General features: G+C 41.9%; 1 protein-coding gene across 13 annotated transcripts in view; it reads left to right on the top strand.

Moving 5' to 3' along the window:
- FBRSL1 (fibrosin like 1) overlaps nucleotides 1–27,061 on the top strand; it is a 754,878-nt gene that overhangs the window by 689,795 nt on the left and 38,022 nt on the right. For all 13 annotated transcript variants that reach the window (XM_068243431.1, XM_068243430.1, XM_068243433.1 and 10 more), the window contains one exon: nucleotides 11,665–11,713. In XM_068243431.1, coding sequence (XP_068099532.1) covers nucleotides 11,665–11,713 — 49 coding nt within the window. The remainder of the gene's footprint in view (nucleotides 1–11,664; nucleotides 11,714–27,061) is intronic.

Here is a 27,061-nt window from a genome sequence, read left to right as displayed (position 1 = left end):
CAGCACAGTTCTACGCTTGTTATTGCAATTTTGTAGAGCTCTTTTGATTTACAACTGTTTTTACGACTGTTGAGACAGCCACAAATTGAGGAAATCTCATAAAACAGAGAGCAAACGTCTCCTTCACAGCTCAGGCAGAGTTCTGGCAACGCTGCTTTTATTCCACTGAGCAGGATGTGTAAACAATATTGAGTCTCCCAAGTGACTGTATCAGTACAGTTAAGTGGTAACAGCTTGGAAAATGCCTTTCCCCCTGAATTAGAGGTAAAACTTTCAATGGGCCCCCAGGCTAAACTAAATTGGTGACATTTTGTAAAAGGAAAAAAAGGATAATCTTGTGCATATAAATACAGAGGGCAGGAACTGGAAACATGCCAAGGCTTAAGCTGAACTAAGGATAAGCCATGGGAAAAGGGCTGAAGTTGGATAGGTCTCTTTCTGTAATGGATTCCGCACACTTCCTTCCAGATCTTATACTCGACACTTCCAGAAAGCCTTTTATTGAGTGTCTAGAGACCAGACACTGCAAAATGAAAAATGGAGCTTCTCATTTCGGTGTAAAATTAAGCTTGCATTTATGAGATAGCTTTGCGTTGAGGGAAGAGATGACCATCCTTCTTTTGTTCCTCTAAATTAAACAGGTATCGCCTGTGATAAAAAAGTAACGTATGCAGTAAACAGAGGCGCCAACAGAATAAAATGCACTAAAATTGCTCGGGAGGCAGTGGTGGACTTACCTCCCCGAAACAGACATGAAACTGTTGAATTTCAAAACAAATCGATTTATTGGTATACTCCAAGACAATGTTGCAACACGTTTCACAGATTTAGTCCTGCTTCATCAGGCAATAAACCCCCCACCCCTTTATATGTGATAAAAAGTAATGATAAGTGAGAAACAAAAAAAGTAAGGGTGCAACGTACTGTTAAATGCCAGTAACTTAACACTTGAACATAACTTCTCCGTGCAAATTGTTCCAATGCTTGAATCAATCCACTAGCTTCTTCTTTCCTTGGAGAAAGCTTTTTGGCTACTCCTAAATTCAGGTCTGCACCACTTCTTTTACCTGCCTAAGATCACTGTAATATTCAATTTTTGGCTGATAGATAAGACATGTAACATTTATATCAATCTTTTTCTCCTGGGGGACACAAAGCGCTTCAGAGTTGCAGCCACTTAGAGCACTCTCCACGGATGACCAGGAGCATTGGGGAGCCATGCCCAATTTTTTACTGTTTTACATACTAGCTTAACCATTTTAGCCGCGGGATTTTTCACCTTCTGCATCAGAGCAATTTTCACCTCCCATTCATTTGCTAATAACTTTATCACTACTTATCACAATTTATTGATCTATATCTTGTTTTTTCCGCCACTAATTAGGCTTTCTTTGGGTGGTACATTTTGCTAAGAATTATTTTTTTATAAATGCATTTTAACAGGAATATTAAGAAAACATGGAAAAAAATCATTATTTCTCAGTTTTCAGCCATTATAGCTTTAAAATAATACATGCTACTATTATTAAAACCTATGTATTTTATTTGCCCGTTTGTCTCGGTTATTACACCATTTAAATTTTGTCCCTATCACAATGTATGGCGCCAATATTTTATTTGGAAATAAAGGTGCATTTTTTCAGTTTTGCGTCCATCACTATTTACAAGCTTATAATTTAAAAAAATATTCGTAGTATACACCCTTCACATGCATTTTTAAAAAGTTCAGACCCTTAGGTAACTATTGGGTGTTTTTTTTTTTTTTTTGGGGGGGGGGGGGGGGGGTTTATTGTAATTTGGGTAATTTTTTTGATGTTGGGAAATAAACAGTTAATTTTTAATGTTATAATATGTTTAAATTGGCATGAAAAATGTATGTAGATGTAGTTTTACTATTTGACCACAAGATGGCCACCTTGAGTTTTTTCTTCCTTGTGCTTCTCGCTTACCGGAAGCACAAGGAGGACGGGGAAATCGTTTTGTTTTTGTTTTAGAGAAACTGCGGTCTCTGATTAGAAACCGTCAGTTTTTCTGCTGGCAACTTAGATCGGTGAACAGGAACCATGTTCCCGTTCACTGATCCCAGGGCTACCGGCTGACAGCATGGGGGCGCGCCCGCGATCGTGCGTTGGAGCGCTCTGCAGCAGAGCAGCCGCCTGGACGTGAAGATCACATCCGGGCGGCTGAAATCGTTAAAGTGAACCAAGCACCATTTTCATCATCCAGCATCTTAATAGCACATTATATATGCATGCCAACAATGTGGCTCATTAATAATAAAACAAAACTTTAATTTTTTTGCCTCTTCTTTTTATTTTTAGAAATTTAGCTGAGAGGTTTTATTACCCTACTTCCATGTCCTGCCCAACCACAGAAGTTTCAGGCAGATAAGGACAGATGTAATTATTTTATTGCCTACATTAGCAGAGCGCAAACAAAAGCTTTCATCAGTAGAGGTGGGTAGATAAAATACTGTGCTTCAAAGGGTTTGTAGAAGTCACAGATGCTATCTTCACACCTTTCCCTAGATAAATAATGGGCAGCTAGAAGAGGAGGAGGGAACATGACACCACCTACAGCTATTAGAAACCAGGAGAAAAAAAGTGGTGCTTGATTCCCTTTAAGTCCAGGATTCAAACCCTACATCAAAGGCAGCACCCTTGACCAGTACGCTATCCCGCTGGTTAGGTGGCTAATAAAGGACTGTTTCACACCAAATGCACCTTTTTTAAGCACTTTTCTGATCATCAGCATTTTAAAATGTGTTTAGACCATGAAATGCTACACCAGAGAGAATCTTTTTTTTTTTTTTTTTTTTTTTTTTTTTAATCAAAATTGCAAAAATGCTGCATGTAACTCTTTTTTTCATAAAAAAAATCACTTAATTGCTGTGAAAATAGTTGTAGAAACATTTAGCAATTGTGATGCTTGGCATGAATACACTCATGATATTCGGTTCCTTTCAGTATACATTAAGTTCAGTGTTCTCCCCAGAATTTTTTTCCAAACGGGTGGCATGAAAAAGTAGCCGGCTGGGTGGGGCGAGATGAAAGAATGCAGGGCCAGCGCTTTTCTGCACAATTCTGCTTACAGCAGAGAAGATAGTGAGCGATGACAGCCGAGTGCTCACCAAAACTAGCTGGGTGGAGCACCCGGCTAAAAGAGCCTGTGGAGAACACTGGAGTTTGAGATTAGTTGATATCAACTGAAGGATTTAGAAAACAGGACCTCTGTCAGAACCCATTAAAGTTTTGCTGACCATGCAGGTTGCAATGTGAGGCTTTTGAGTACCCACTGTTAAAGTTCTGGGCTTTCCCCCTTCCTTGAGCCCGTTACTACAGTCCTGCCTGTTAGGTCATCAATGAGCTGCATATTTTTCGTTGCAGTTTGTATACATCTTGAAATTGGTTAGTCAGATACAGTTGCAAGTAATAGAAATGTACACCTCGCTGATCGCCTCTACTGCCTGCAGCACATTATGGGGTGTCGCTCTGTTAAAATAAGTGACACCAAACCTTATTATTGCTGTCGGTCATAATGAGAAATCCATGTACCCCAGTCCAGACCCATCACATATTTAGGCATGACCACTGTACATCCAAAGGCTACATTAGAACATGTCTGGTATGAGGAGCAGTAGAGTGTTGTACCGTGTTAGCCATGAGTAAAAGCAAGGAGTTCTGGTATGAGGAGCAATTCTAGTGGATTTTTTTATTTTCATATTTCAAAGATACAGTTTTTCATCAAACCACTGATCCATAGAACTCCTAACAAAGCCAGGTTTAATAATACAGTTTTTTAAAAGCTGAATTCAGGCTTCCATTATGCTGTTTCAGTACTAAATTTTGCAGAAAATGTGAAGATTGATCAAATCTTGTTTTGCTGTATATTTGAGACATTTTTGCTCTTTGTCTTTAGTCCCTGAGCTTTGCAGATTTGCAGCCTAGCCATTTGCTTTGTCTGTCTGGCATGGTTTCACTTGGATGGGGATTGAAAGTTTCACAGCTGAGTGATTGCTCTTTATGCAGAGTGGCGCATGTTAAGGCTCACCCCGCTTTGATTAATCAGCTCCCATGTGGTCTGCATAGGGTGTTAATTTGTAGAGGCTGTGGGCAGGCAGGACTATAAATCTTGACAGCTGATGCATGTCTGAAAAGAGTAGAATAAATGGTAGAATAGTGATGATGATTGGAGAGAGCAGTTAAAATATGTCTTGGCTTTTGTTTATCTTAGAAGTACATTTATGATGCAGCTATGATGTAAATTGTTACAGTGCGAGGGGTAATTGTCCTTGCTTACTCCTTTTACAACAGATAGGGATAATGTTTATCTTATAAGACCTGAACTGAAAATAGATTAAACTATGATTTTATTGTTACATACTTCATATAGGCACATATTTTTATATTTTAGCACAAAAGGTAATTAAGCAGACATTTGTTGATTTAATGGATATCTACCTAACCTTTCCCAGAAACCGCCTTCGTCTGCAGTTACAGCTATAATCTTTTGTGGTAAGTCTTTACCACCATTAAAGTGTACCTGAGACAAATCGATACAAAATGTTTATACATACCTAGGGCGTCCTTCAGCCCCCTTCACACCGATCGCTCCCACACCGTCTTCCTCCACCTTTTCCTTCTCCCAGTAGAAGCCCCGTAAGTTGGGCCAGTCGGCGCATGCGCAAAAGTTATCTACTCACCTATGGAGAAGGAAAGCTCTGGATCCCATAGTATGTAAGGAGAAACAAAAAGGGACACCAAGAGCCCAATATAGTGTAGTAAGTACTGGTATAGGAAGATGATTCTAGAGTATGTAGAATAATACTCACAAAGCAGGGTTACCTCCAAGGCAACCACTGTATATGCAGGTGGGGAGATTAGACCTGTCCTCACTCAGGATTAAGAAGTCGCTCTCTGTATATCAGAAGAAAAAGGGGTATATCAACCTTCCACCAGGGGTGGACACTAGTATAGTATACAACGAACAGAGGTGCCAAAAGGATAAAATAGACTAAAACTTCGCCAAGGAGGCAGTGGTGGATTTACCTCCTTGAAGCATACTCCAAAAACAATGTTGCAACGCGTTTCACAGGTATGATCCTGCTTCTTCAGGAAATAAAATGAGTAGTATAAGCACAAAAGGTTTGGATTACAACAAGCTCCTCTGTGATCAGTGTAATCCAGACCTTTTGCTGTTATATACTCCATTTTATTGCCTGATGAAGCAGGATCATACCTGTGAAACGCTTTGCAACATTGTTTATGGAATTTGTCAGTAAATATATATCCTTTGGAATATTGACAGTTGTTGTGTCTACTTCAAGGAGGCAAGTCCACCACTGCCTCCTTGATAAATTTAAAACATTTTAGTCTATTTTATCCTTTTGGCACCTCTGTTCGTTGGATACTATACTGGATCCCATAGAGCCTGCCCAGTCCTCTCTCCGTCCCCTCCTTTCACAGCTGGACCCCGGTGAAGTTCTTCGACCAGCTTTGTCGATTACCTCTTTGGCTCTTATTGGGAAGTCTTTGGAAGCACTTGTCAACCTGATTACTTGCAAAGATGAGCAGAACAGAACTGCACACATGGGAGTCCATGACGGATATGCCCTTCTTCAGAAGCACTGAGGGACATGATTGCGTCTGAAGATTTCCGAAGGTGGGAAAATTGAACGGGTCCAGCCGTGAGCAGAGAGAGGGCTGGGAAGGCTCTTTGGGATCCAGAGGTACGTATGTAACCTGAAGTTTTTTGCTTAAGATTTGCTTTAAAGGCATTTTTATATTTAGCCTAGTTTTTTTGTGGTAAAGTGGCTTAAAGTCCTAGTGGTTGTATTTTACAAAGAGCTTATTGAGTGGTTATGCATTTCTCTAACATTCTTCTTGGCATAATGGCTCTAGCTCAGGGGTCAGGAACCTTTTTGGCTGAAAGAGCCATAAACGCCACATATTTAAAAATGTAATTGTGAGAGCCGTACAATGTGTTTCAAACTGTGACAGTAGGGCTCAAGTTCCTGTTGCCATGGTGATGTGTATATAGTTGATCCACCGGGCAGCAGAAGTGTCAGACACGTCTTCAGCTTCTCTTGGGTTTTAGCAACATCAGCAATTTCCCCGAGAGCCAGAGAGGAGAAATACCGACTAACAGCTTGTACAATTAGCTAGCTGACTTGGGGGTTGATTCACTATGTAGGACGAGATCCCTGCACTTTGGCCCAGTAGGCTGCCTGTCAAGTGACAGGCAGTCTATTGGGCCAATCAAAGTGCAGGCATCTCGTCTTACAAAGTCACTGGACCTGAGAGGGTCCAGAGTGGGACAATTGGAGCGGCCGTTCGTTTTGGGGTAGTGCATGCTACAGCAGTAGCGTGCCTACTTTGAAAATTTACTTGTGCTGTCACACTTAGCTGCGCTGCTGGATCAGTATAGCTTAGTGAATCAAAGCATACTGATTTGTCTGTGAGCCAGATGTAGCCATCAAGAGTCACATCTGGCTCCCGAGCCATAGGTTCCCTACCCCTGCTCTAGCTCTATTACGTTTGTTGGGGGCACTCACTTTAAGTCTTGTAATAGATGCACAGCTCAGTTGAGGTCTTGGTTTTGAGTGAGCGATGTACACGCAGTAGACTTGTGTTGCCTGAAACAATCATCTGTGTCTGCCCCGTGGGTTAATATACATGCCTCAACACTGCCAGACTCATCTTCAGCAATTCACTAAATTGTAAAATCCTCAGCCAGTCTCTATAATGTATGGCTCTGCACTAGGGTTGCCGCGGTATACCGGTATGACGGTATACCACGGTTTCAAAATGCATGATAACCATACCATGCACTTTTTGAAAATACCGGTTTACCCAAGATGGCGCTGTAAGACATTTGCCCGGCACACAGGGCTCCAACCATTCTCCCCCGACGGCCTCACCGCATCTGTGGGAAAGATTCCCCCTGCCTCCAGGAATCCAGGGACGCTTTGCGGAGTGTCCAGGGACCCAGGGCTCGCTGCAGTCGGACTCCGGAAATCTTAACCACGTGGCCGCCCCAGCTCCATACACGCCGCTGCCGCCGTCACTTCCTGCTGATTAGCTTCCTACTGATCGGAGCTCCCCATGGCTGACCGTGCCGATCGCCCGCCCGCTAAGCCCCAGGACCACCACAGCTCTGCGGCCCCCACTGCTGGGTCTCACTGAGCAGCCGCCACTGATCGTCACTCCAGCCGCCTCTGCTTCCGGACCGCACGGCCACCCATGCAGGGGTGCCCTCTTCTTCCAAGCCGCCTCACATTGCCTGCCTTCCTCGCATCCACCACCACCAGGCACGGAAGACACCCCCAGCAAGAGGCCTCCACACCACCTGCAGATGCCGCTGCTCAAGTGACAGACTAGACCACCCATGTAGAGGAGCACCTACTACATATGCTGCAGGCACCTATCCTGGCTACACCTATCCCTGGCTACCTGTGCTGCAGGAACCTATCCTGGCTACCTATGCTGCAGGCACCTATCCTGGCAACATCTATCCCTGGCTACACCTATTCCTAGCTACCTAAGCTGCAGGCACCTATCCCTGGCTACCTATGCTGCAGCCACCTACTGCTGGCTACACCTATCCCTGGCTACCTATGCTGCAGGTACCTATCCTGGCTACACCTATGCTGCAGGCACCTATCCCTGGCTACCTATGCTGCAGCCACCTACCCCTGGCTACCTATGCTGCAGCCACCTACTGCTGGCTACACCTATCCCTGGCTACCTATGCTGCAGGCACCTATCCCTGGCTACCTATGCTGCGGCCACCTATTACTGGCTACACCTATCTCTAACACCACCTGGACTTCTGCAGGAGCAGGGTAAGCCTTTTTTCAGTTTTACCTGGGGCCCCAAATCTCCCAGGGGCTTAATCATATATATACTGAAGGAGTAGCGCACCCCACACTGGGGTGTAAGGGGTGCTCAGGGTCCAAATAATTCTATTATAATTGTATAATACCGTATACCGCAATACCGTCATACCGTGGTATGTTTTTTGACGGTTATCATACCGTGGAATTTCATACCGTTGCAACCCTACTCTGCACCTTGGAACCCCTCCAGTTCAGACAGAACATGTTGCTCAACAGGAGTTGCATGTCTTTACGGTGACTGTGAGTAAGCAGTCATCCAAATCAGTCAGGATTTGAGTGACAATTATGTGCCTATAGCTTTATGAAAGGAGAAATGAAGTCCGGTTCTGTTGAGCAATTTATTTTCACTCAGCAGTAAAGTGGGGTGCATATATACCGTCCAGGTATATAAGATATGTACAGTAAGTGCAGAAAATAAGAATACTTCCCAAAGTCACTCGCGCAGTCTGATGACTGAGGGCCCGTTTCCACTAGAGCGAATCCGCATGCGTTCTCTGCATGCGGATTCGCATAACCAATACAAGTGGATGGCCCTGTTTCCACTTGTCAGATTTTTTCTGCGTTTTTCTGTGCAGGATTTTTCTGCATGGTAGAGCCTGCAGAATTCGCCTGCGTGAGGAATGCAGGCGATTCGCAGGCTATGTATTTAATAGGGAAAACGTGCATGCGTTTTTTGCCGCGATTTCGCGTGCGCATTCGCATGAAAACGAATGTAAATTGAACCAGGCAGTGACATGGTTAAATTCGCATATACCCTGCCTATGCGAAATCGCATGCGAAATCGCGGCAAAAAACGCACGCGGAATCGCATCCGCATGCGATTTCGTCAGCGGTGGAATCCCGGTGATTCGCACCGCACTAGTGGAAACGAGCCCTGAAGATGTAATGGTGTGCGCCAGTCGTCAGGCAGTGCACCCCTTGGCACCCGTTGCCATATCTTTATGAAAGTCACTCACACAGTCAGGTAAATATTACTATTATTTTTTTGCACTTGCATTTGTCTTGAATGCCTGGATTGTATATTTGCACAACATTTTTCTCTCCTTTCATTGATCATTGGAACTGTTGTCTATACCCTGGGGCTGTTACACACAGCATTATACCCTGTTTGTCTGCTGTACTCTCTTGTTACCCTGCCTGTATATTTTGATGTTCAAATTATACCACTCCAGTGGAGAATTGGTTATGTTTTTGCGGTCATGAGGCACACGTATGCAGATGGACTGCATTCACTGAGTTAAATTGCTTACGTAGGCAGCTTGTTTTTACTGAAACTTGTTTGGGGGCCTTAGTTGAAAGATATGAACTTAAAGAGAAACCGTGACCAAGAATTGAACTTCATCCCAATCGGTAGCCGATATCCCCTTTCCCATGAGAAATCTATTCCTTTTCTCATACGGATCATCAGGGGGCTCTATATGGTTGATATTGGCTATCATTCATAAAGAATTTCCGCATGCGGAAATGCTTAAAACAGCTGACTTTCCCGCACACGTAGCAAAATCTGCATTCATAAAGGCTCCTTCCGCATCAAAAGCTGACATTACCGAGCACAGCGATAAATCACTGCCTTGTGCGGTGATTATTGTAAAAAATGTAGCAAAATGTTAATTCATAAAGATTTCCGCAAGCGGTGTGAGGTCGGGAAGTACCGCTCCCTCTGATGTGGCGATAACCATGTAAGTGAATGGAGACACACAGACCTCCCAGGCAGCTGCAGCAGAGCAGAACACTACTCGGCAGCTTCCGTGTCTCCGCAAGCCTACCGCCTGCCTACCACCGTGTTGAAACCCCTCCCACAGGAAACTGTGAGGACCATGGTCCTGGCAGTTTCATGTCTGTGAACCTTGTTGCATTGTGGGAAATAGCTATTTACAGCTGTTTCTATCTGCCAAAAAAGCATGCAGCAGCTACTTCCACTGATATCACCTGCCAGCAGTAAAAATGTCACCATGTGATAAATGTCAGAATGTAAATCAGGGAGAGGAAAGATTTTACAATGGGCAAACACTAACTAAATAATTTATACATAATTCTTGTGAAAAATGAAGCACTTTTTTTATTACATTATTTTGACTGAAGTTCCTCTTTAAGCGATTAAGACTTTCTTTCTAGAATTTTTCCCCCCTACTTTGTTTTCAACATTATGGACGATTTTTAAAGACTAGTGGCAAATTGCATGATTATAACGTAGTAATGTTCATTTAACGTTTGAGAAAGCCCAAAGTGATGGAGTTGGTTTTGATACTTCTGCAATGCACTGTGCATTCAAAATGTCTGTTGTACACCTCAGCGGAAGATTGTAAAATAACTGCAAACCTGTTGCACCTATCCGTGTTCGGAATGGCCTTAGAGAAGGACACTAGACTTAGTGAAGCAGTGCTTGGCATTTCTGTAATCACAAGGGAACTACATTATGAAGGACTTCATGTATAAAGAGATGTCCAAGAGAATAACGGAGGCTCATAATGTTATTCCTTTATAACCTAAAGGTGGTCACACACAATACCATTCAAGTTTGGTTTTACGGCAATTCAATAAAAACAAACAGAAAAAGATTTCCCCTTTTAAAGTCAATCGGGAGTGGCTGATTTTTCTGATCAATTTTTTAAAAAAATTGAACGGTGTAGGATAGATTATCTTCTTGATTTATAGACCCAAGCAATTTTTTCAGCGTCTTCAATCATTTTTTTTCATAATTAGGGAAAAATTGAAAAGGCTTGTCAGTGCGCTATAATGCACCAGGCTCCTCCCACAACACAGCACATTAGTATGAATGTGCACTTATATAGAGAGAGAGAGTGAGTTGCAATTTCATAAACTAACCACGTCATCCACTTTGATGTGTCAGTTGGAATTATTTACAATTGTGACCTTGGAGCTCAGGAACTGCAGAAGCAGAATAATAATGTCACATGAGGTTGTATGGCTTTTCCCCTCTGAACACACAAAGGCCTGCTCTCAGTGTAAATAAATGGCAACAAGGTGTCTGGTAGATGGACACAAGTAGGTCAGCCTATTCATAAGCATGCAGAAATATGAAGATTGCATTACAGTTGCATTGATCCTTACATTGTCTTGGTGCATATATGCTTTTGAACAAATGCCCAGTATAATCAATAGAACTGATCAGGCTACTAGCCTTTGAAAGCAAATTTAAATTGATCACCATCTTGGAGCTGCAACGTCCGCTAGCTGTAATTATTTACAAACTTCTGAGTTATAGACGGCAGACATTCTGCTTGGGGATAAAGCAGTTGAATGTCTTTTTGTACACATGCTAATTATTTCAATTTAAAGCATTATTGTTGAGAATTCTTAGCAGTCATTTGATGTTGCAAGAGCTGCCCTGGCAGCGACTGAGGAGTTGTGGCAGGATGACTCTATTCATCTAGATCTGTTTATCTTGTATACTGCATTGTTTCCAGGGAGCTGCACAGTTGTATACCGTGTGCTGTAGAACAACTCCCATCAGTTTAATATTTCACTATTGCTAATTGTCTTGAGTTTGATAGCTCAATGTTGCACCCTTGAGGCTGATGGTAAAACAGCCACTGAAACAAAACAGCCACTGAAACAAAAAGACAAATATCGCTGTTTTCCCCTCAACAAAGCAGAATGTAAGAAGTGGATGTGGAGCTTAATTTTCTCTCCTTTGTGGGTACAACTGTTTTAAGATGTGTAAAATGTAAATTAAGATAATTGATTTTAATAATTTGCATGATTTAAGCTGTAGAAATAACCAGTGTCTGTTTTTCTTTCTGCAGTGCTCCAATGTCGGCTCTGAGATTCTGTTCTCTCCAGCTGCCTCCACAGGTAAGCTAGCTCAAATTAAATCTATCCGTCACCGGCTTCTCAATCTGCTACTTTTATATTGTCTTACTGGCTGCAATCAGTCTTGATGCAAACTTCGAATTGTTTTGTAATGTGTAATTGTACCACACTGTTTATCTAATAATAGGCTATGTTGGGAATATGTTCTAGAACTCTCATCAAAGGGTCGTAACAGCATTGCTGATAAAAGCAAGGCTTCGGCTTTTATACTGCAAGCTAGGATATAGCAAGCCAACACCTTGTTGTGGTTCCTTAGAGTAGCTTACAATGTAATGTCCTGTCTACAGCTAGTTAGGGGATGTGTAAAGAACCTAAGAGGAACTTTACCCTAAACAAACATACTGTCATTAAGTTACATTAGTTATGTTAATTAAAATAGATAGGTAATATAATCTCTTACCCACCCTGTAAAAAGAACAAGGAAATGTTTGTGATTTCATGGGGGCAGCCACCTTTTTGGTTGAAAGTAGGTGACAGGGAGCATGAGACACAGTTCCAACTGTCCTGTGTCCTGATCACCCCTCCCAGCTGCGTGCGATAGGCAACGAGAACAACATCATCAGAAATCTCATCATGCTTTGCACGGCATCAGGGGAAAAATGCCCGGGCAGATTTCTTTGATGGGGCGGAGCCTAGCTTCTCTGCAGCTAAAAATGAGGCTTGGGTAAGAAAGTTAAGTTGGGTAAGTTCTGATGCTGTGAATCTGTTCAAAAAACACCAAGCCTTTTCAGTGCTGCTAAGTAGATTTTTAGTCTGGAGGTTCACTTTTATGTTGTAAGGGGAGGATTACTTAATGCGCCTTATCTCGGGTGGTATTGAGAAGGTCAATGCAGCAGTTCATTTGAGGAGAGTTGTTTGCTCTTGCTAGTGAGTAGATTAGCTCAGGAGTATGAAAACTCATGGAGAAGCATGTGATCAATCTTATCAACTGATAAGCCTCTTATGCTGGGCATACACGGCTCGTCCCCGCTCGTGTGCACGGATCGAATCCCGCTCGTCCCCGCGGGCACTGCTAATCAGTGTTTCGTTTGCTCCCATTGTTCTGGGTATCGGACAGGTTGAATATTATCAATCGAGCCATCAGTGGCTCAATTGAAACACGAGCCGTGTATGCCCAGCATTACACACATACAAGGACTATCCCTGCTAGTATCAACAATTCAAGGCCAAGTGCTGCACAGATTGCATTCCTAGCTTGTAGGCTAATAACACGTTATGTTGCTATGGAGGGGGGCAGAAGGATGACTGAGCGGGAGGGTTAAGGAAGAGGATAGCCTTGGCCTGCACTCACCAACAAGATGATCCGGTAGTCAGGTTCTCTTGTCAACAAATTGAGGCCACCATACACACGGTAGATTCTCGGCAGAGGCAGACTTGACCAGCTGCCTTGACCGAGACCCATCTACTTGTGGACGAAGTTTAAGGTGATGTGTACAAATCTCTCACCTGATCAAGCAGATAACATTTTTTAAGTTGCTAACAAAAACAAATACATCTCATTTTATATACATTGCAGATAATTTAACAAGCTGTACTACAAAGGCAATTCGTGTTTGCGTGTTTTCTGGAGCTGTACTTCAGTAACTTCATAGCAGAAACTTTAAGTGAGAAAGTGTGTACAGAAAAATACAGCTTTTTTTTAGCTGAGAAAGATCAGGCAATTGGCATTTCCTAAAAGGGAATACAGATATCAGTTTCCTTCTCTCTGCTGCTATGAATTTCCTTTTACATCAGCACCCATCTGAGCATTCATGTCTATGCAGCTCCTTACTGTTTTCCGAGGTCTGTTGTATTGTATCTGTACATCCAGCATACATTAATTAGAGGGGCTTTAGATCAGGTAAATAACTGATGTCTTAGTACTGCCGTGCACCAGTCGATATTCCAATGTTAAATGTTAGTCTAGTCACACTACCTTTGTACTGCCCCAAGGAGCACAAAGCTATGGGAAATGGCATTTGAGCATTGCATTTTCTTTCTCACCTCCAAACATCTAATCTATTAAATACCTCTGACAATGAATTGTGACTTTATTGCAAAGCATTGACAAGTACAATTGTATGAACACTTTTTGTTCTAGAATGGGCTTCAGAGAGGACATCTTGCATGTAGTACTTTAACAGAGAATTGGATTTAAAGGGAACCTAAACTGAGAAGGATATGGATTTTTACTTTTAAAATAATACCAGTTGCCTGACTCTCCTGCTGATCCTGTGGCTCTAATACTTTTAGCCACAGCCCTTCAACAAGCATGCAGATCAGGTGCTCTGACTGAAGTCAGACTGGATTAGCTGCATGCTTGTTTCAGGTGTGTGATTCAGCCACTTCTGCAGCTAAATATATCAGCAGGACTGCCAGGCAACAGGTATTGTTTAAAAGGAAACATCCATATATCTCTCAGTTAAGGTTCCCTTTAAGTGCACACAGTTGTTGTGTAGAGATTCTGGCAGCTGGAGTGCTTTGGGATTTTGGCAACTGGACCAGTGCCCCTGAGTGGACTGCAGCAGATAACACACTGGCAAAACAGAATGTTTGTTCTGTGTATCTTTTATATGACAGGTCAGGCATTGACCTTAGGTCAAACAGCTCCTGTTTGAACCTAATCTGCTAGAGGGTGTTGGCTCAGTTTTTAGGTCAGCAATGTCATCTTCCTGGGTAATGCTGGCAGACAACTAATTTAGCCTGTGCAGTCAGGTACATCATGCTGATTTGTTCTAATTTAGCACATTCAGTGTAATTTGCCTTCTTAAAACAGAAGGTATTTGAGATAATTCAGCTTTAAAGAGACTCTGTAACAAAATGTTCAGCCTTATTTCTTCTATCCTATAATTTCCTATACCTGTTCTAATGTGGTCTGTCTTACTGCAGCCTTTCCTACTTGCACGGTGGCTGTATTATCTCTATTATATAATCTAATCTTCTTTCCTCTGACGGCTTTGTGGACTCGGGCAGGAATTTGCTGCTCTGCTTGTGATAGGATAGAAGCTATACACACCCTCTCCACGCCCCCTGCAGGCTCTGTGAGAGTCACAGACTGAGCTCCTCTCAGCCTATCACACGCTGGTTAGTAGCCATGTCTTTTGTTTGTAAACACTGCCTAAAACTGGCAATTACAAGCCAGGATCGCAGCAGGGAGTGGCAGAAACAGCACAGAGGGGCCCAGGAGAACATAATGAATAGAATGGTATGCTTTTTATTGTAAGAATTTTAGAGTACAGTTTCTCTTTAAGTGAGCAACTGTGGCTTCCCACAATACATCACTACTGAATATGCAAAATATATCTTTATCCCGCTGAAGCCAGGCTTACATCCAGAACTGCTGGTGTATAGCAAAGCCTTTAGCTTATACATTTTACAGAGCTGCATCAACCCAACATGCACACAGCCTATTTCGGGCTGGTGGTCCTCATCAGTGTGTGTCAGAGATTGATATAGCTCTATGGGATAAGGCTTGGACCAGTACGTCAGAATACCCATGCAGCTCAGGGTGACTGAGAACCCTAGGAAAGCACAGGAGACTAAAAGAGATCAAAAAGGCCTACTACTAAAAAGCAATGCTCAGTGTAATTTGCCTTCTGTAAAATGTATAAGCTGAAGGGCCCTTTTCCACTAGCGCGATTGCGATGCTAAATCGCGAGTGATTTTTAAATCGCTACGGTTTGCCTAATAACTTCGGAATCGCGGTAGGTAGTTTCCACTACCACGATTCATTTTTACTGAAGCGCGATGGCGCCGCGGTGTGATTTTTGCTGCGATTTTGCTGTGCAGTGCAGCAAAATCGCAATCGCCGGGAAAATTTGGAACTTTGCTCTTCCTGACTTGACAAAGACACACTGGCACGTCGAAAACACGTAGTTACTATAACCGGGCACACAAAACTTGCCTGGACTTCAGACCTACCACGGACCCTTGTTGATGTTCCCCGCTGGCTACGGTCGACGTCCAAGGAATTAAAGGTATTGCACCATAGAGGCCCTCTCTTCTCTCTAATTTTTCTGATACAGACACTTGTCAAATCCCACCGCTGAGAGAGCTGCACTGGATGCTACCTTTCCTCCTTTCATTGTCTGACAATGGCATTGAAGAACTGATGTACTTTGGACATAATATCCTTTAGTCCTGGTTGTAACATGCAGCGCGCACATATTTGTCTATTGAGTTCTGGATGTAAGCCTGGCTTCAGGGGCATAATGAGATAATTTGCATATTCCGTAGTGATGCATTGTGGGAAGCCACAGTTGCTCACTTAAAGCTGAATTATCGCAAATACCTTCTGTTTTCGGAAGGCAAATTACACTGAGCATTGCTTTTTAGTAGGAGGGCTTTTCTTTTAGTACCCTATTCTTTTCCTATTGGTTCTGGGTCACCCTGAGCTGCTCTGGTATGCCATTTAGCACACTGGGACACTTGCCAGCCTTTCAAGAGTTACTGCAGTTATTCTGTCCTTTAAGAAAAAGATGAACTCTTTTATGTTTGAAACCACATTATACTTTCATGATCAGCACGTCTTATCATGTTCACTTAACTTTCAGGGAGGGTACCACTTTCATTTGCTGTACTGTATAACTGTTTTGCTTGAACCTTGTATGTATCCACCTGTTTCTTTCTTCTCCAATTTCTTTCCTTCCTCCCCCACCTCTTCTACCTCCTCTTCCTTCCTTCCTTAAAGCAGCATTACACAGTTATTTTAGTGTGTGTTCCACCAATCAAATCTTCATTATGTCCTTCCCAAACCAGCTGCTCTCCCCTATCGTGTTGGAAGGGTCAATATGGGAATGAAGAGTACTGCTAGTCCTCACTGTGTTGTATCCCAGGCAGCAGGGACCTCATTGATTTTCAAATCAGTGTTGTTTTCAAAAGTGTCAAACCTTGCTCTGCTTGTGAAAGGCCATGGCAGGCCTGTTCAGCATGTTGCAGCAGCTACACATTCACATGCTGTATTGTGTGTGCAATATATACAGTATAGCATGTCATCATGTGTTATGAGTCCAGTTACAATCCAACCTTATGAGATCAATAAAATTGTATATTATAAACAAAGCTGAATAAGTATTTTAGTTATTTGTCTTTGCTACCATTTATTCAACAAAAGGTAAGTGACAAGCCAGTTCCTGGTTTGGACAAGTAGTATCTCTTTTGGTAAAGCAACCCTTAATAGGCATTTTGTGTAACTGTTTACCAGGCTCTGTCATTGACTGGGAGAATTCCTTTCCTACTCTTCCCTAGTAGAATTCTTTTTAGCTGTACATTTTTCATGGATTTCTTGCATCATCCAGAGCATCTTGTTACATTAGATCCCACCATTTCTGTTTTTTTTTTTATTTATTTTTCTACCAGTGCTTGGTGGATATACTGGAAATGATTACCGCAGATTGATTGTCCTGTTTTTAAGTCCATGTTCAGTCTTCTAACAGGTGGTCTCCCTTTACCCCTGTGGTTAAATTAAGACTCCATATTGCAGTCTATGATGGTGAGCAGCTCAGGCCTCAATGCAGAAAAACAACCCCAAGCCTTACATGTTCCATCTGCCTGGTTTACACTTGGTATCAGGTTGTTCTGTGGAAATGCTGCAATTATTTTCTCCAAGCATGCCTTTCGGTATTGTGATCCGATAACTCGTCTTAACCTCATCTGTCCACCACTCATTGTTTACTACTTATTTTAGTTTCTGGCAGTCTGGATTTATGCTGAACTTTCAGTCTTATTTAAGCAGGTTGTTTGAAATCTTCACTTGCAAATGATGTTGCAGGCTATGAAAGGATTGATGTCCAGCTGCAATCTTTTGAAATGCTTTCCCAGACCCGTAGGCATCTCTAATCATCTTTAAAGAGGAACTGTTGCAAAATTCCTAAGATTAAAAACACATACAAATAAGAAGTACATTTCTTTCTCCCAGAGTAAAATGAGCCATGAAATACTTTTCTCCTATGTTGCTGTCACTTACAGTAGGTAGTCGAAATCTGACATTACCGACAGGTTTTGTGCTAGTCCATCTCTTCATGGGGGATTCTCAGCATGGCCTTTATTCTTTATAAAGACACTAGTCTACCTAAGCCCGTTTAAAAGTGGGCTTTAGGTAGTGAAATTACCGCGCCACCGCCGCCAGTCAGTACACCGCCGCCGCGCAACAACACAGCTGTCTGTACTGCGCACATGCGCAGTACAAAAAAAACACGGATGGACAGACAGGGAAAGTGGATGATGCAGGGACAGTTAGGTTTTATTGTATAGGATTCCCTGAAAAATATTAATATAAGGATGCTGGCCAGCCCTATCTGCTCACTGCACACTATTTTGGCAGTTGTACGGAGCAACTGCTATTCACTATGTGCTTTTAAAAATAAAGAAAACCATGAGAAACCCCCTATGAGCAGATGGGCCAGTCCATAATCTGTTGGTAATGTCAGATTTCTACTATTTGCTGTAAGTGACAGCAGCATAGGAGAAAAGTAATTCATGGCTCATTTTACTCTGGGGAAAAATGTACTTCTTATTTGTATGTGTTTTAAATCTTAAGATTTTCGCGTTCGTTCCTCTTTAAAGGCCTCAGAGAGCACTATTGATCTGGGCATGGTGAAACAACACACTTCAACAACAAAAAGCAAATCAAACTAAATGTCTGAGATTTGAAGTGGCCATGTAGTGATGATAAAGTTACTAAAGTAGGTCCATCCCCATTCTGCACTATATCTGTACCAGGGCTGTGGAGTCGGTACAAAAATCATCTGACTCAGACTCCTCAGTTTATGAGACCTCTAACTCTGACTCCAGGTACCCAAAATTGCTCCAACTCCTCAACTCCGACTCCTTCGTCTAATACTTACCAGGGCTGTGGATTTGGTGCAGAAAACCATGCGACTCCTCAGTTTATGAAACCACCGACTCCAACTCCAGGTACCCAAAACTGCTTCGACTCCACAGCCCTGGACTGTACTTGCAGTCAATGCTATCATTGTTTTGATCCATGTTTAGTATTTGAAATATTTTCCACTGCTAAGCTCCATACAAAGGCGATGCCCAACCACTGAAGCTAAACTTGGGTATAGCTACCTTCTCAGGCCATGTTGTGGCATCACTCTCAACCCATCTTCCTCTTGTCAGCCCATCCAAACAGCAAGAGAAAAGGTGTACACTAAACTCTACATCCACGTCAAGCTCCAGTGACTGCATTGATAGTCAGCTTTGCACCAAGCTCAGCACCCGGAAATGCCACACTATACTGATGTGGATGAGAACATAAAGAGCACTGACTGTGAGGACATCACAGCGCTGGATGGGGGGATAGACTTGGATAGCTACAGGTTCAGTTTAATTAAAACAGATTTTGTGAGGTTATCTGCAGCTATGTTGTAATTATTTGCATTTGGTTCTAATCTTTGGTCTTTGAGGTTGTGATAAATGGAGGGCTGTACCATCTTCACTTGTGAAATCTGCATTAATATTCATTAAATTATACAATGGATTATGAAATGTACAGTAAATGGCACATGGTAATTGTTATATCACCTATTATCAGATATCTTTGTGATCCTAATATATTTCAATAGTTCAAAATGCAGTGTGTTGCGCTCACTTTTCCACATGGCTATATGCATTAAGATATACTTGAGATTTTGGTACAGATAGCAATGACAGTACTGCAATATACAGAGGAAGTCTTTGCCCATTTCAAATTTTCTGTATGAAATTTGAACACGCTACATTGTGTCAGTTGTGGCAATGTGAACGGAACGTTCGACTTTTGTAGGTATATACTGTAAAGTGACAAAGGGTTAAACTGTCTTGACTCTGTGCTGCAAGCCTGTGTTGCCATGGGAACAGGATTTATGGGACACAATGCAAGGGTCTTAATTAGCAACTAGTAGCTTATCTTGTCTTGGATTTCCAGTTCTAGACCTTTCTGTCTGTCGGCAGTCTTATTTGTCAGGTGTCCTTTTCATCCCCTGAAAAACATCCATTATGCCCTCTGTAGGTATTCACTTTACATTATGTGTACATATTTTGAAGAATGTAAGGTGTTATTTATGTGAAGTATTTTACTGTTGACAAGATGCCTACCTGAAGGGAAAAATATATATATATATATATAAAGGGACACTATAGTAATACTGTACTAATGTCTACCCAACCGCTGTACCATTATCTAAAGCCAGTTCAATCAGGTTATGCTCAAGAGATTTTCCATTTCCATGCAGCCAGACATGCACATAAAGCACAAATATGTGTGAATTGCCTTATATTCCAAACAATTTGAAATATCTAGTTTAGCAATACACCATTCAGTCTAAAGAAACTCTGTCCACGGTTTTCCCTGTGCAGTTGGGCAGAGTATTGGTAAAGACTTCCTCCCAGTCTTTATGTCATGCTAATCTCACTACCTGTGGTCAAACTCAATAATAAATTGCTTACACACTGAATAATGACATAGGACTGCATGTCTCCATTCAGTCTGGATTTTGTCACAGCAAAAAAATAAGTTACCTGTTTGCAAATGCCAGCTTAAAGAGACGCTGAAGTCTCTTAAAAATAATCTTTTTATTATAAAATCCTGTGTAATATGATAGCCCTACCTAAACCGCCGCATCCTCGCCACTGAAATCTATCTAAATCCCCCTTAACTCCCCCCTCCCTCTCCCACGCAAAACCCACGACTTTCTTGGTTGTGGATTTTTCTGCCCTCTACTCTCCCGTGTGAGGCAGAGCTATGAGCTGCAGCCCTGCCTCACACACGTCTGTCAGCGGCGGATCTCCCCCTCTCCCCCGCCCCTCTCAGTGAAGACAGACTGAGCTAAGTAGTGGGTACAAAGATCATCCGACGACTCCATTTATGAAACTACTGACTCAAACTAGGTACCCAAAAATTACTCAGACTCCGACTTCACAGCTCTGGATAAGTGTATTGAGTGAAGAATCTGTGTTTTGTGGCGGGGTTGCTTTGTTAATAGCCTGGTAGTAGCGTTTTGTAAAAAAAATTAGCCAGTGCAGTTCCTTATTTGGAATGCTTGTGTAGATGGCTTTACAATAGTCCAGTCATGATATTATGATATTGTTAACTAAGGTTGGCAAATCTTCTCAGAGATGACTTTTCATTTTTGCTATGTTTTTTTTAAAGCTGGTACACACACTAGAGCGTTCTCAGCTGAGGTGACCAGTGGGCCATTCCTGCCTAGAATCGTGTGTGTACAACTGTCCCAATGCATCAGTAAAAGATCTACAGTGGTAGATCGTCTTGGCTGATTGTTTTGTTCTCCTGCCAGGCCCTCCATTGTATGCAGCTCCGCCTTTCCTGTGCCAAGCAGTATATACTTACTATAGTAAGGGGAGGGGCCAGATAAATCCAACATGGCCAATTGCAGATGATGTGGAATGCAAGGGAAGCCTGTACAGACGTAACAGTTGCTGAAAACCATTTCTAGTGATACGTTCAGATGGCAGAACTTGAATGTTTGTATAAGGCGATAGACTGACAGTCCTGAAATGTAGTGCCATTACTGGTACAGCGTACCATATGCTCATTTTGAGTTTGATACTAGCAAAATTGGGACAGAGGTGTGTTTATCACAATGTTTAATCACCTCTTTTTATTAACACTTGAAATATCTGGAAATTACAGACCACCTGGTGTTATTTTGGAACTGAATTTTCTTATTTCAGTTTACATAATGTGCATTTCATCTTGTTTTGTAGTACATTATTAGATGATTTGTTTAGCACCAATTGTATATTTGCCTTGAGTTCAGCTTTAATTTTAACCAGTGATAGATAATACCATATGGCAGGCAGCTGACCTGCAGTATTGGCAGGCAAGGCTCAGTCACTGGAAGCAGGTTTGACAGGATACATTTGGAACTGAAGTTGAATAGTGATAGGCAATTATGATTATAATAATTAAAATAATGAAAATAAAAATAAGCTCTCTTGTAATCACAGGTATAACTAAATGCTTATTGATGGAATGTTTATACTGAAGTCCTGTTTCTAGCATGCAGTGTTTACATAAACCGAGCACTTCCTGTACCTGTTGTGTTTTTGGTATATGAGAGACCAAATCACCAGAAAGGAATACTTCGGAGACCCAGAATGAGAAAGCACAAACTGTAAACTTGCTAGTGTTTTAATCATTACTAAGTTAGCTGATTACACGCAGACCATATTTTAATAAAATTATTTGTTCAGCTGGTTAAATACAAGCACTTTACTGCAGATTTGTTAAACTTTTCAGGCTGTGCCTTTCAAGAATCTGATCACATTCTGTTTAAAGATTGTTACAATGAACCAATCATTCCAGCGCTGCGTAATATGTTGGCACTGTGACTGCATTAAAAGCTACACAAATCAGCAACCACTTTTGCACCTCTGAGCCTGAAATGTAATCTAAAAAGCATGTGTGAGCAGAGGAATGTTAGAGAAGTCTCTGAAGACTATAGCTTAAATGTTCTAATGTTGAGAAGCAGCAAACCAGAATTGGGTGTTTGAAAAATTGTCAATTTGCAACTGTCACCTGGACCATATGAGATTATACTGAGGATTAGTAAAGGTTAATGAAATAGGGGTAGTGCAATTCTACACCTGCAGTGAGCAGTTTTCATGTATAATAAGAAAAACATTGCACTCCAGGTGCTGCATGTGACTACAATTTCATGACTGCTGATTGACTAACCTTTTATGACCCAGATGAAGTTTGTAAACGTTTGCCACTTACTTTTAAAAGAATGTAGTCCAGGCTTGCTGAATCACACAGGCTCTTTGCTGCTCCCCACCCATGGTAAATCAGAGCCATAGGGGGGTGTCACTAAATATCAGTAATGTGTACAATAGCTCATGTACATTTCACTGGGCACTGTCTGTGTGCGTATATTTTACCATTATATATTGAATACATGCCTATGTGTGGAGTTGGTAGAGGCATTTTTCTGTAAGGGGCACATATCTGCCCTAGTGGGGCTGATGCAAGGCAGTAGGGAGAGGCTGCACATGGAAATACAGTAGATGTTGCTTGACGTGGAAGAGGGCCTGGCTTCATGTGAGAGGGTACATGGCAGTAAGGCTCTGCTGCATATAGAGTCTACATACATGACTGGAAATGGCAGAGGGAGGGTGCTGTACTTAGAAGTGGGGGTAAGGAATAAGACAGGAGGGAAGAGAGAGAGATCCGACTCGGCTTGTAGAAAATGGAGTACAAGATCCTTGCTCTGTGTTTTACAGAACAATGATGCTGGTACAGCCAGCTCCTCAGCATGCTGTAAGTAATAGGCAGCTGCATTACACTGAACAGTAATTGCTCCTGGAGGTTTGCTGTTATCGATCTGTTGGTAGGGGCTCGATATGTGCACCAGGGCCGTGTTCATGATTTAATTGCTGTGATTAATAACTCACTCAGAGGGCTGGATGGCAATCAATGTGAATAGTAAGTGACAGCTGGCAAGCTACGCTGCTTCTGTACATGGCTTTGTGGTTTATGCTTCTCGCTGTACCCCTCCATTACCAGACGGACCATCAAAGGATGCCCTGCCACAATCTAGTACAGCGAAGAGTGCAGAAATGGTGAATAGCAGCAAATGATTTAACCTCTCTGACAGTACATTGTAGATCTTTGTGTTTACATGGCTCGTGAGCTGCATATGCGCAGTTGGCGCATAAATTATATATGCTCAGATGAGTTCTAGCTGAAGGAACCTGATTCTTCAATACAATTAATCTAATGCATATCTCCCTGGAAGGAATAAATCCCTTGCATGTATCTGTCAGATGAATCCCTCCTGTGGCTCTGCCTGTGACAGGCTTTCATGGTGTGGAGATATATATACACACGCTGAAATGTTCCCTCTTCCCCCAGAGCATCTCATTTCTGTCCCCTGACGTGCTGCTTAGCTGCCTCCATCAATTTATCTCTGTCTGCACCTTGTCCTGGCCGTCAGGCATTCACCGCAGGTGCTGAATCTCCAATGTCTTTGTGTGAAAAGAGCCCTGGGAGCAAGGTGGCGGGGAGGGGGTTCCTGAAGGATTCGGCGGAGTGCATAAGACACAGAAAAGACTGGATTTGGCTGGACTTTCACAGCTTAAATCCCATTGAGTTATAAAGCCTGGGGAAGGCACCATTTTATGTATAGGTGACATTGTGAGGGTTAAGTACCATTTAGCAGACAACAGGGGCTCTGTATGAGGGGAAATGAGCATCAGGGCAGTGGTATGTTTCAAAGTGTGAAAAGTTAAAGGTCTTCACATAGTTCTTTCATTTTATGCCAAATAAATGTAAAAAAAATACTATTTGAGGTGGACATGTAACCTAGGAATTAAACCAGGGCTGTGGCGTCAGTACAAAAATGATCCGACCCCTCAGCTTATGAAACCTCCAACTCCGTCTCCGGGTACCCAAAATTGCTCCGACGACTCAGCCCTGAAGTAAACTTTGATTATATTATGAGCAGACAGCAGCATTTGTTGCTACCAAGATTTTCATCTATTAATTGTATTCACCTTTTATGTAAATATAACATTTTAAAAAGGAGCCCGAGGTGAGAGACCTCTGGAAGCTGCCATATTTATTTCCTTTTAACACAATACCAGTTGCCTGGCAGTCCTGCTGAACTTTATGGTCCGTAGGGTCTAAATCACACTCCTGAAACAAGCATGTGGCTAATCTTTAATCAGATTTGTCATAGACATCTGATCGGCATGCTTGTTCAGGGTCTATGATTTAAAGTATTAGAGGCAGAGGATTAGCAGTACAGCCAGGCAATGGGCATAATTTAAAAGGAAATAAACCTGTCAGTCTCCATATCCCTCTCACCTCAGATTCTCATTAAAGGACAACTGAAGAGAGAGGTATATGGAGGCTGCCATGTTTATTTCATTTTAAGCAATACCAGCTGCCTGGCAGCGCTGCTGACCCTCTGCCTCTAATACTTTCAGCCATAGACCCTGAACAAGCATGCAGCAGATCAGGTGTTATGGACATTACTGTCAGATATGACAGATTAGCTGCATGCTTGTTTCTGGTGTTATTCAGACACTCTGCAGCCAAACAGACCAGCAGGTATTGTTTAATGCTGGGAATACACGGTACGTTTTTTTGCGAAGAATCGTTCCGATAGATGCCTTCAATGATAAAGTTCCGACATGTCCGATTCTCCACTCGATTCTGTTCCGCTCGATTTCTCATAGAAGTGAATGGAAAAAGGATAAGAAAAACGAAGATAAGAGAATTGAGCAGAGAATAGCATTGTTAATAGATCGCGCGGAGAATCGATCGCGAAAAACGTAATGTGTATTCCCAGCATTAAAGGGATTACACAGGGCAGCCTCCATAGTCTTCTCACTTCAGTTGTCCTTTAATAACCTCTGCTGCAGGCACCTGTATGTTTTTGTAGCTCAACAATAGAAGAGGCTAGCTATTCTATTTTCCAATAAATCTTTACTGAAAAAGATGAAGATTGCCTAGGTTAAAAGGGACACTGTTTTGGTGGTAGACCAATCATACAGTATACCAATCAGCCATAATGTTAAAACCATATTGCAGCATCCTGAAATCTCATGCACATCCTGTACTTGCATAGGGAGGGCACTGTGCTCCATGACACAGTACCACATTGCACAAACACTGTACGCTTGGTTACAGGAAGGGAGAGCAGCATGACGACTTATCATTGTATTGTTTCTTCTAAGTATTCTAACAGCAGGCAAGAGGAGGGACATTGCTAAGTCTATATTCCTCAACTGCTGTGGAGAGAAAGGTGAAAGCATAGCTTGTGTTGACTGTTCTATTTGCCTAAGCTACAGATGTTGAACTCTAGTCCTCAAGGGCCATATGCATGCCAGCATTTAGGATGGGCTGAGGAATGGAGAAATGTGTTCTGCTTGATGAATCACACTTTTCCTGATCCAGTCCCATCCCCTGAGGACTGGAACTTGACATCCCTGATTCACAGGACTGACTGGACAAACCTTTGGTAGGTAAGGCATATTTAGCACATGCTGAATTTTAGTTGTATAATTAACTGCTTATCTGGAGGAGTTATAATTATTATGATTGATTTATAGAGCGCCAACATATTCTTTGGCGCTGTACAAAGTAAGAAACGAACATGGGGTACCTAATACAGACAAACATTTATAGTTGTAGCACACCTGACTAGAAAGTAATAAGAAAAACCTTATGTCATTCATAATTTATAGCAAAGAGTAGGTTTACACTTATTTTAGCGTATATTTTTCGGAGTATGTCTTCTACATTTTTTTAAATTTTCCTTCATGCAGTTATTTCCTATTAATAATCAACATTTGTATTTGTTTATCTTTTTTTTTTATATATATAATTTTTCTTGTGTTTTCTGTGTAAGGATTAATACATTGGGTCTCCCTTGATCCTCTGCATGTACTGTAAGCATATGTAATATATACTGTCAGTGGAATTACCTTTGCACTACTGCACTGTACTTCATATAGACAAGTCAGAGCTTCAGTGAAACCCAGTGACTTGGGTTCATTGGCTCTGATGCCTTTTGCACTTCATCCGCCGAACTTACAACGGCTGTCGTACAGCTAATATTATTGGGCCAGTGCAGTTTATTAAACCTGGCAAATGTCTGTTCCACTTCTCCTCCTGACAATCAAGGCTACTGACAGGAGGAAATTGATGGTGGCAGCTGTTGAGTCTCTCCTTTTCTGCAAATTGTGCTAGACGAGCAAATATACCTTCTAGCTGAACTATTTCTTCCCCTTTACTGGAAATAAGGGCTTGTTTTCTACACTGTTTTTCCTCTCATACTGAGCTAAAGCCTTGTTTTTCATGTATTTCATGACAGAATTGTTCAGGATTACCGTACTGCTGTGACTTATGGTAACTAATCAGGCATCTTTCTCAGATTTGAGTTTAATATATTGAAATTTAAGTCCTGTGGGTTTATGTATTTTGCATATTATTGATGCCCATTGGTCTGCAGTATTGATTAGGCTTGACCTTCACGGACAATTAATCCTGGAGGCAGAACAAAATTTCTTAAAGGAGTGCTGACGAAAAGCTGTTCAACTGAAGACCTATGCACATGTATATATTATATGTTATACATACGTCCCAGGCTAAAATGGATGACGATTTACCTTTTTTCCTATGTAGCTGTCACGTACAGTAGGTATTCTTATTTTGATGACTCTAAACCCTTTACTGACCGGTACATACAGTCCCCTACTTACAAATGACTCGAGTTACAATGTTTAAAAGATACAAAGTTGTCTTTATGTACTAAATATACAACACTGGTTTGTTACATATTTTTGTAGTTTAATGTTATCGTATTGTATAAACTGTTATAAGTAGTTTAAAATACTTTC

This window comes from Hyperolius riggenbachi, chromosome 1, assembly GCF_040937935.1.
Source record: "Hyperolius riggenbachi isolate aHypRig1 chromosome 1, aHypRig1.pri, whole genome shotgun sequence".
NCBI lineage: Eukaryota > Metazoa > Chordata > Amphibia > Anura > Hyperoliidae > Hyperolius > Hyperolius riggenbachi.
Note: the sequence above shows the minus strand (reverse complement) of the source record. Positions and strands in the feature narration are given on the sequence as shown.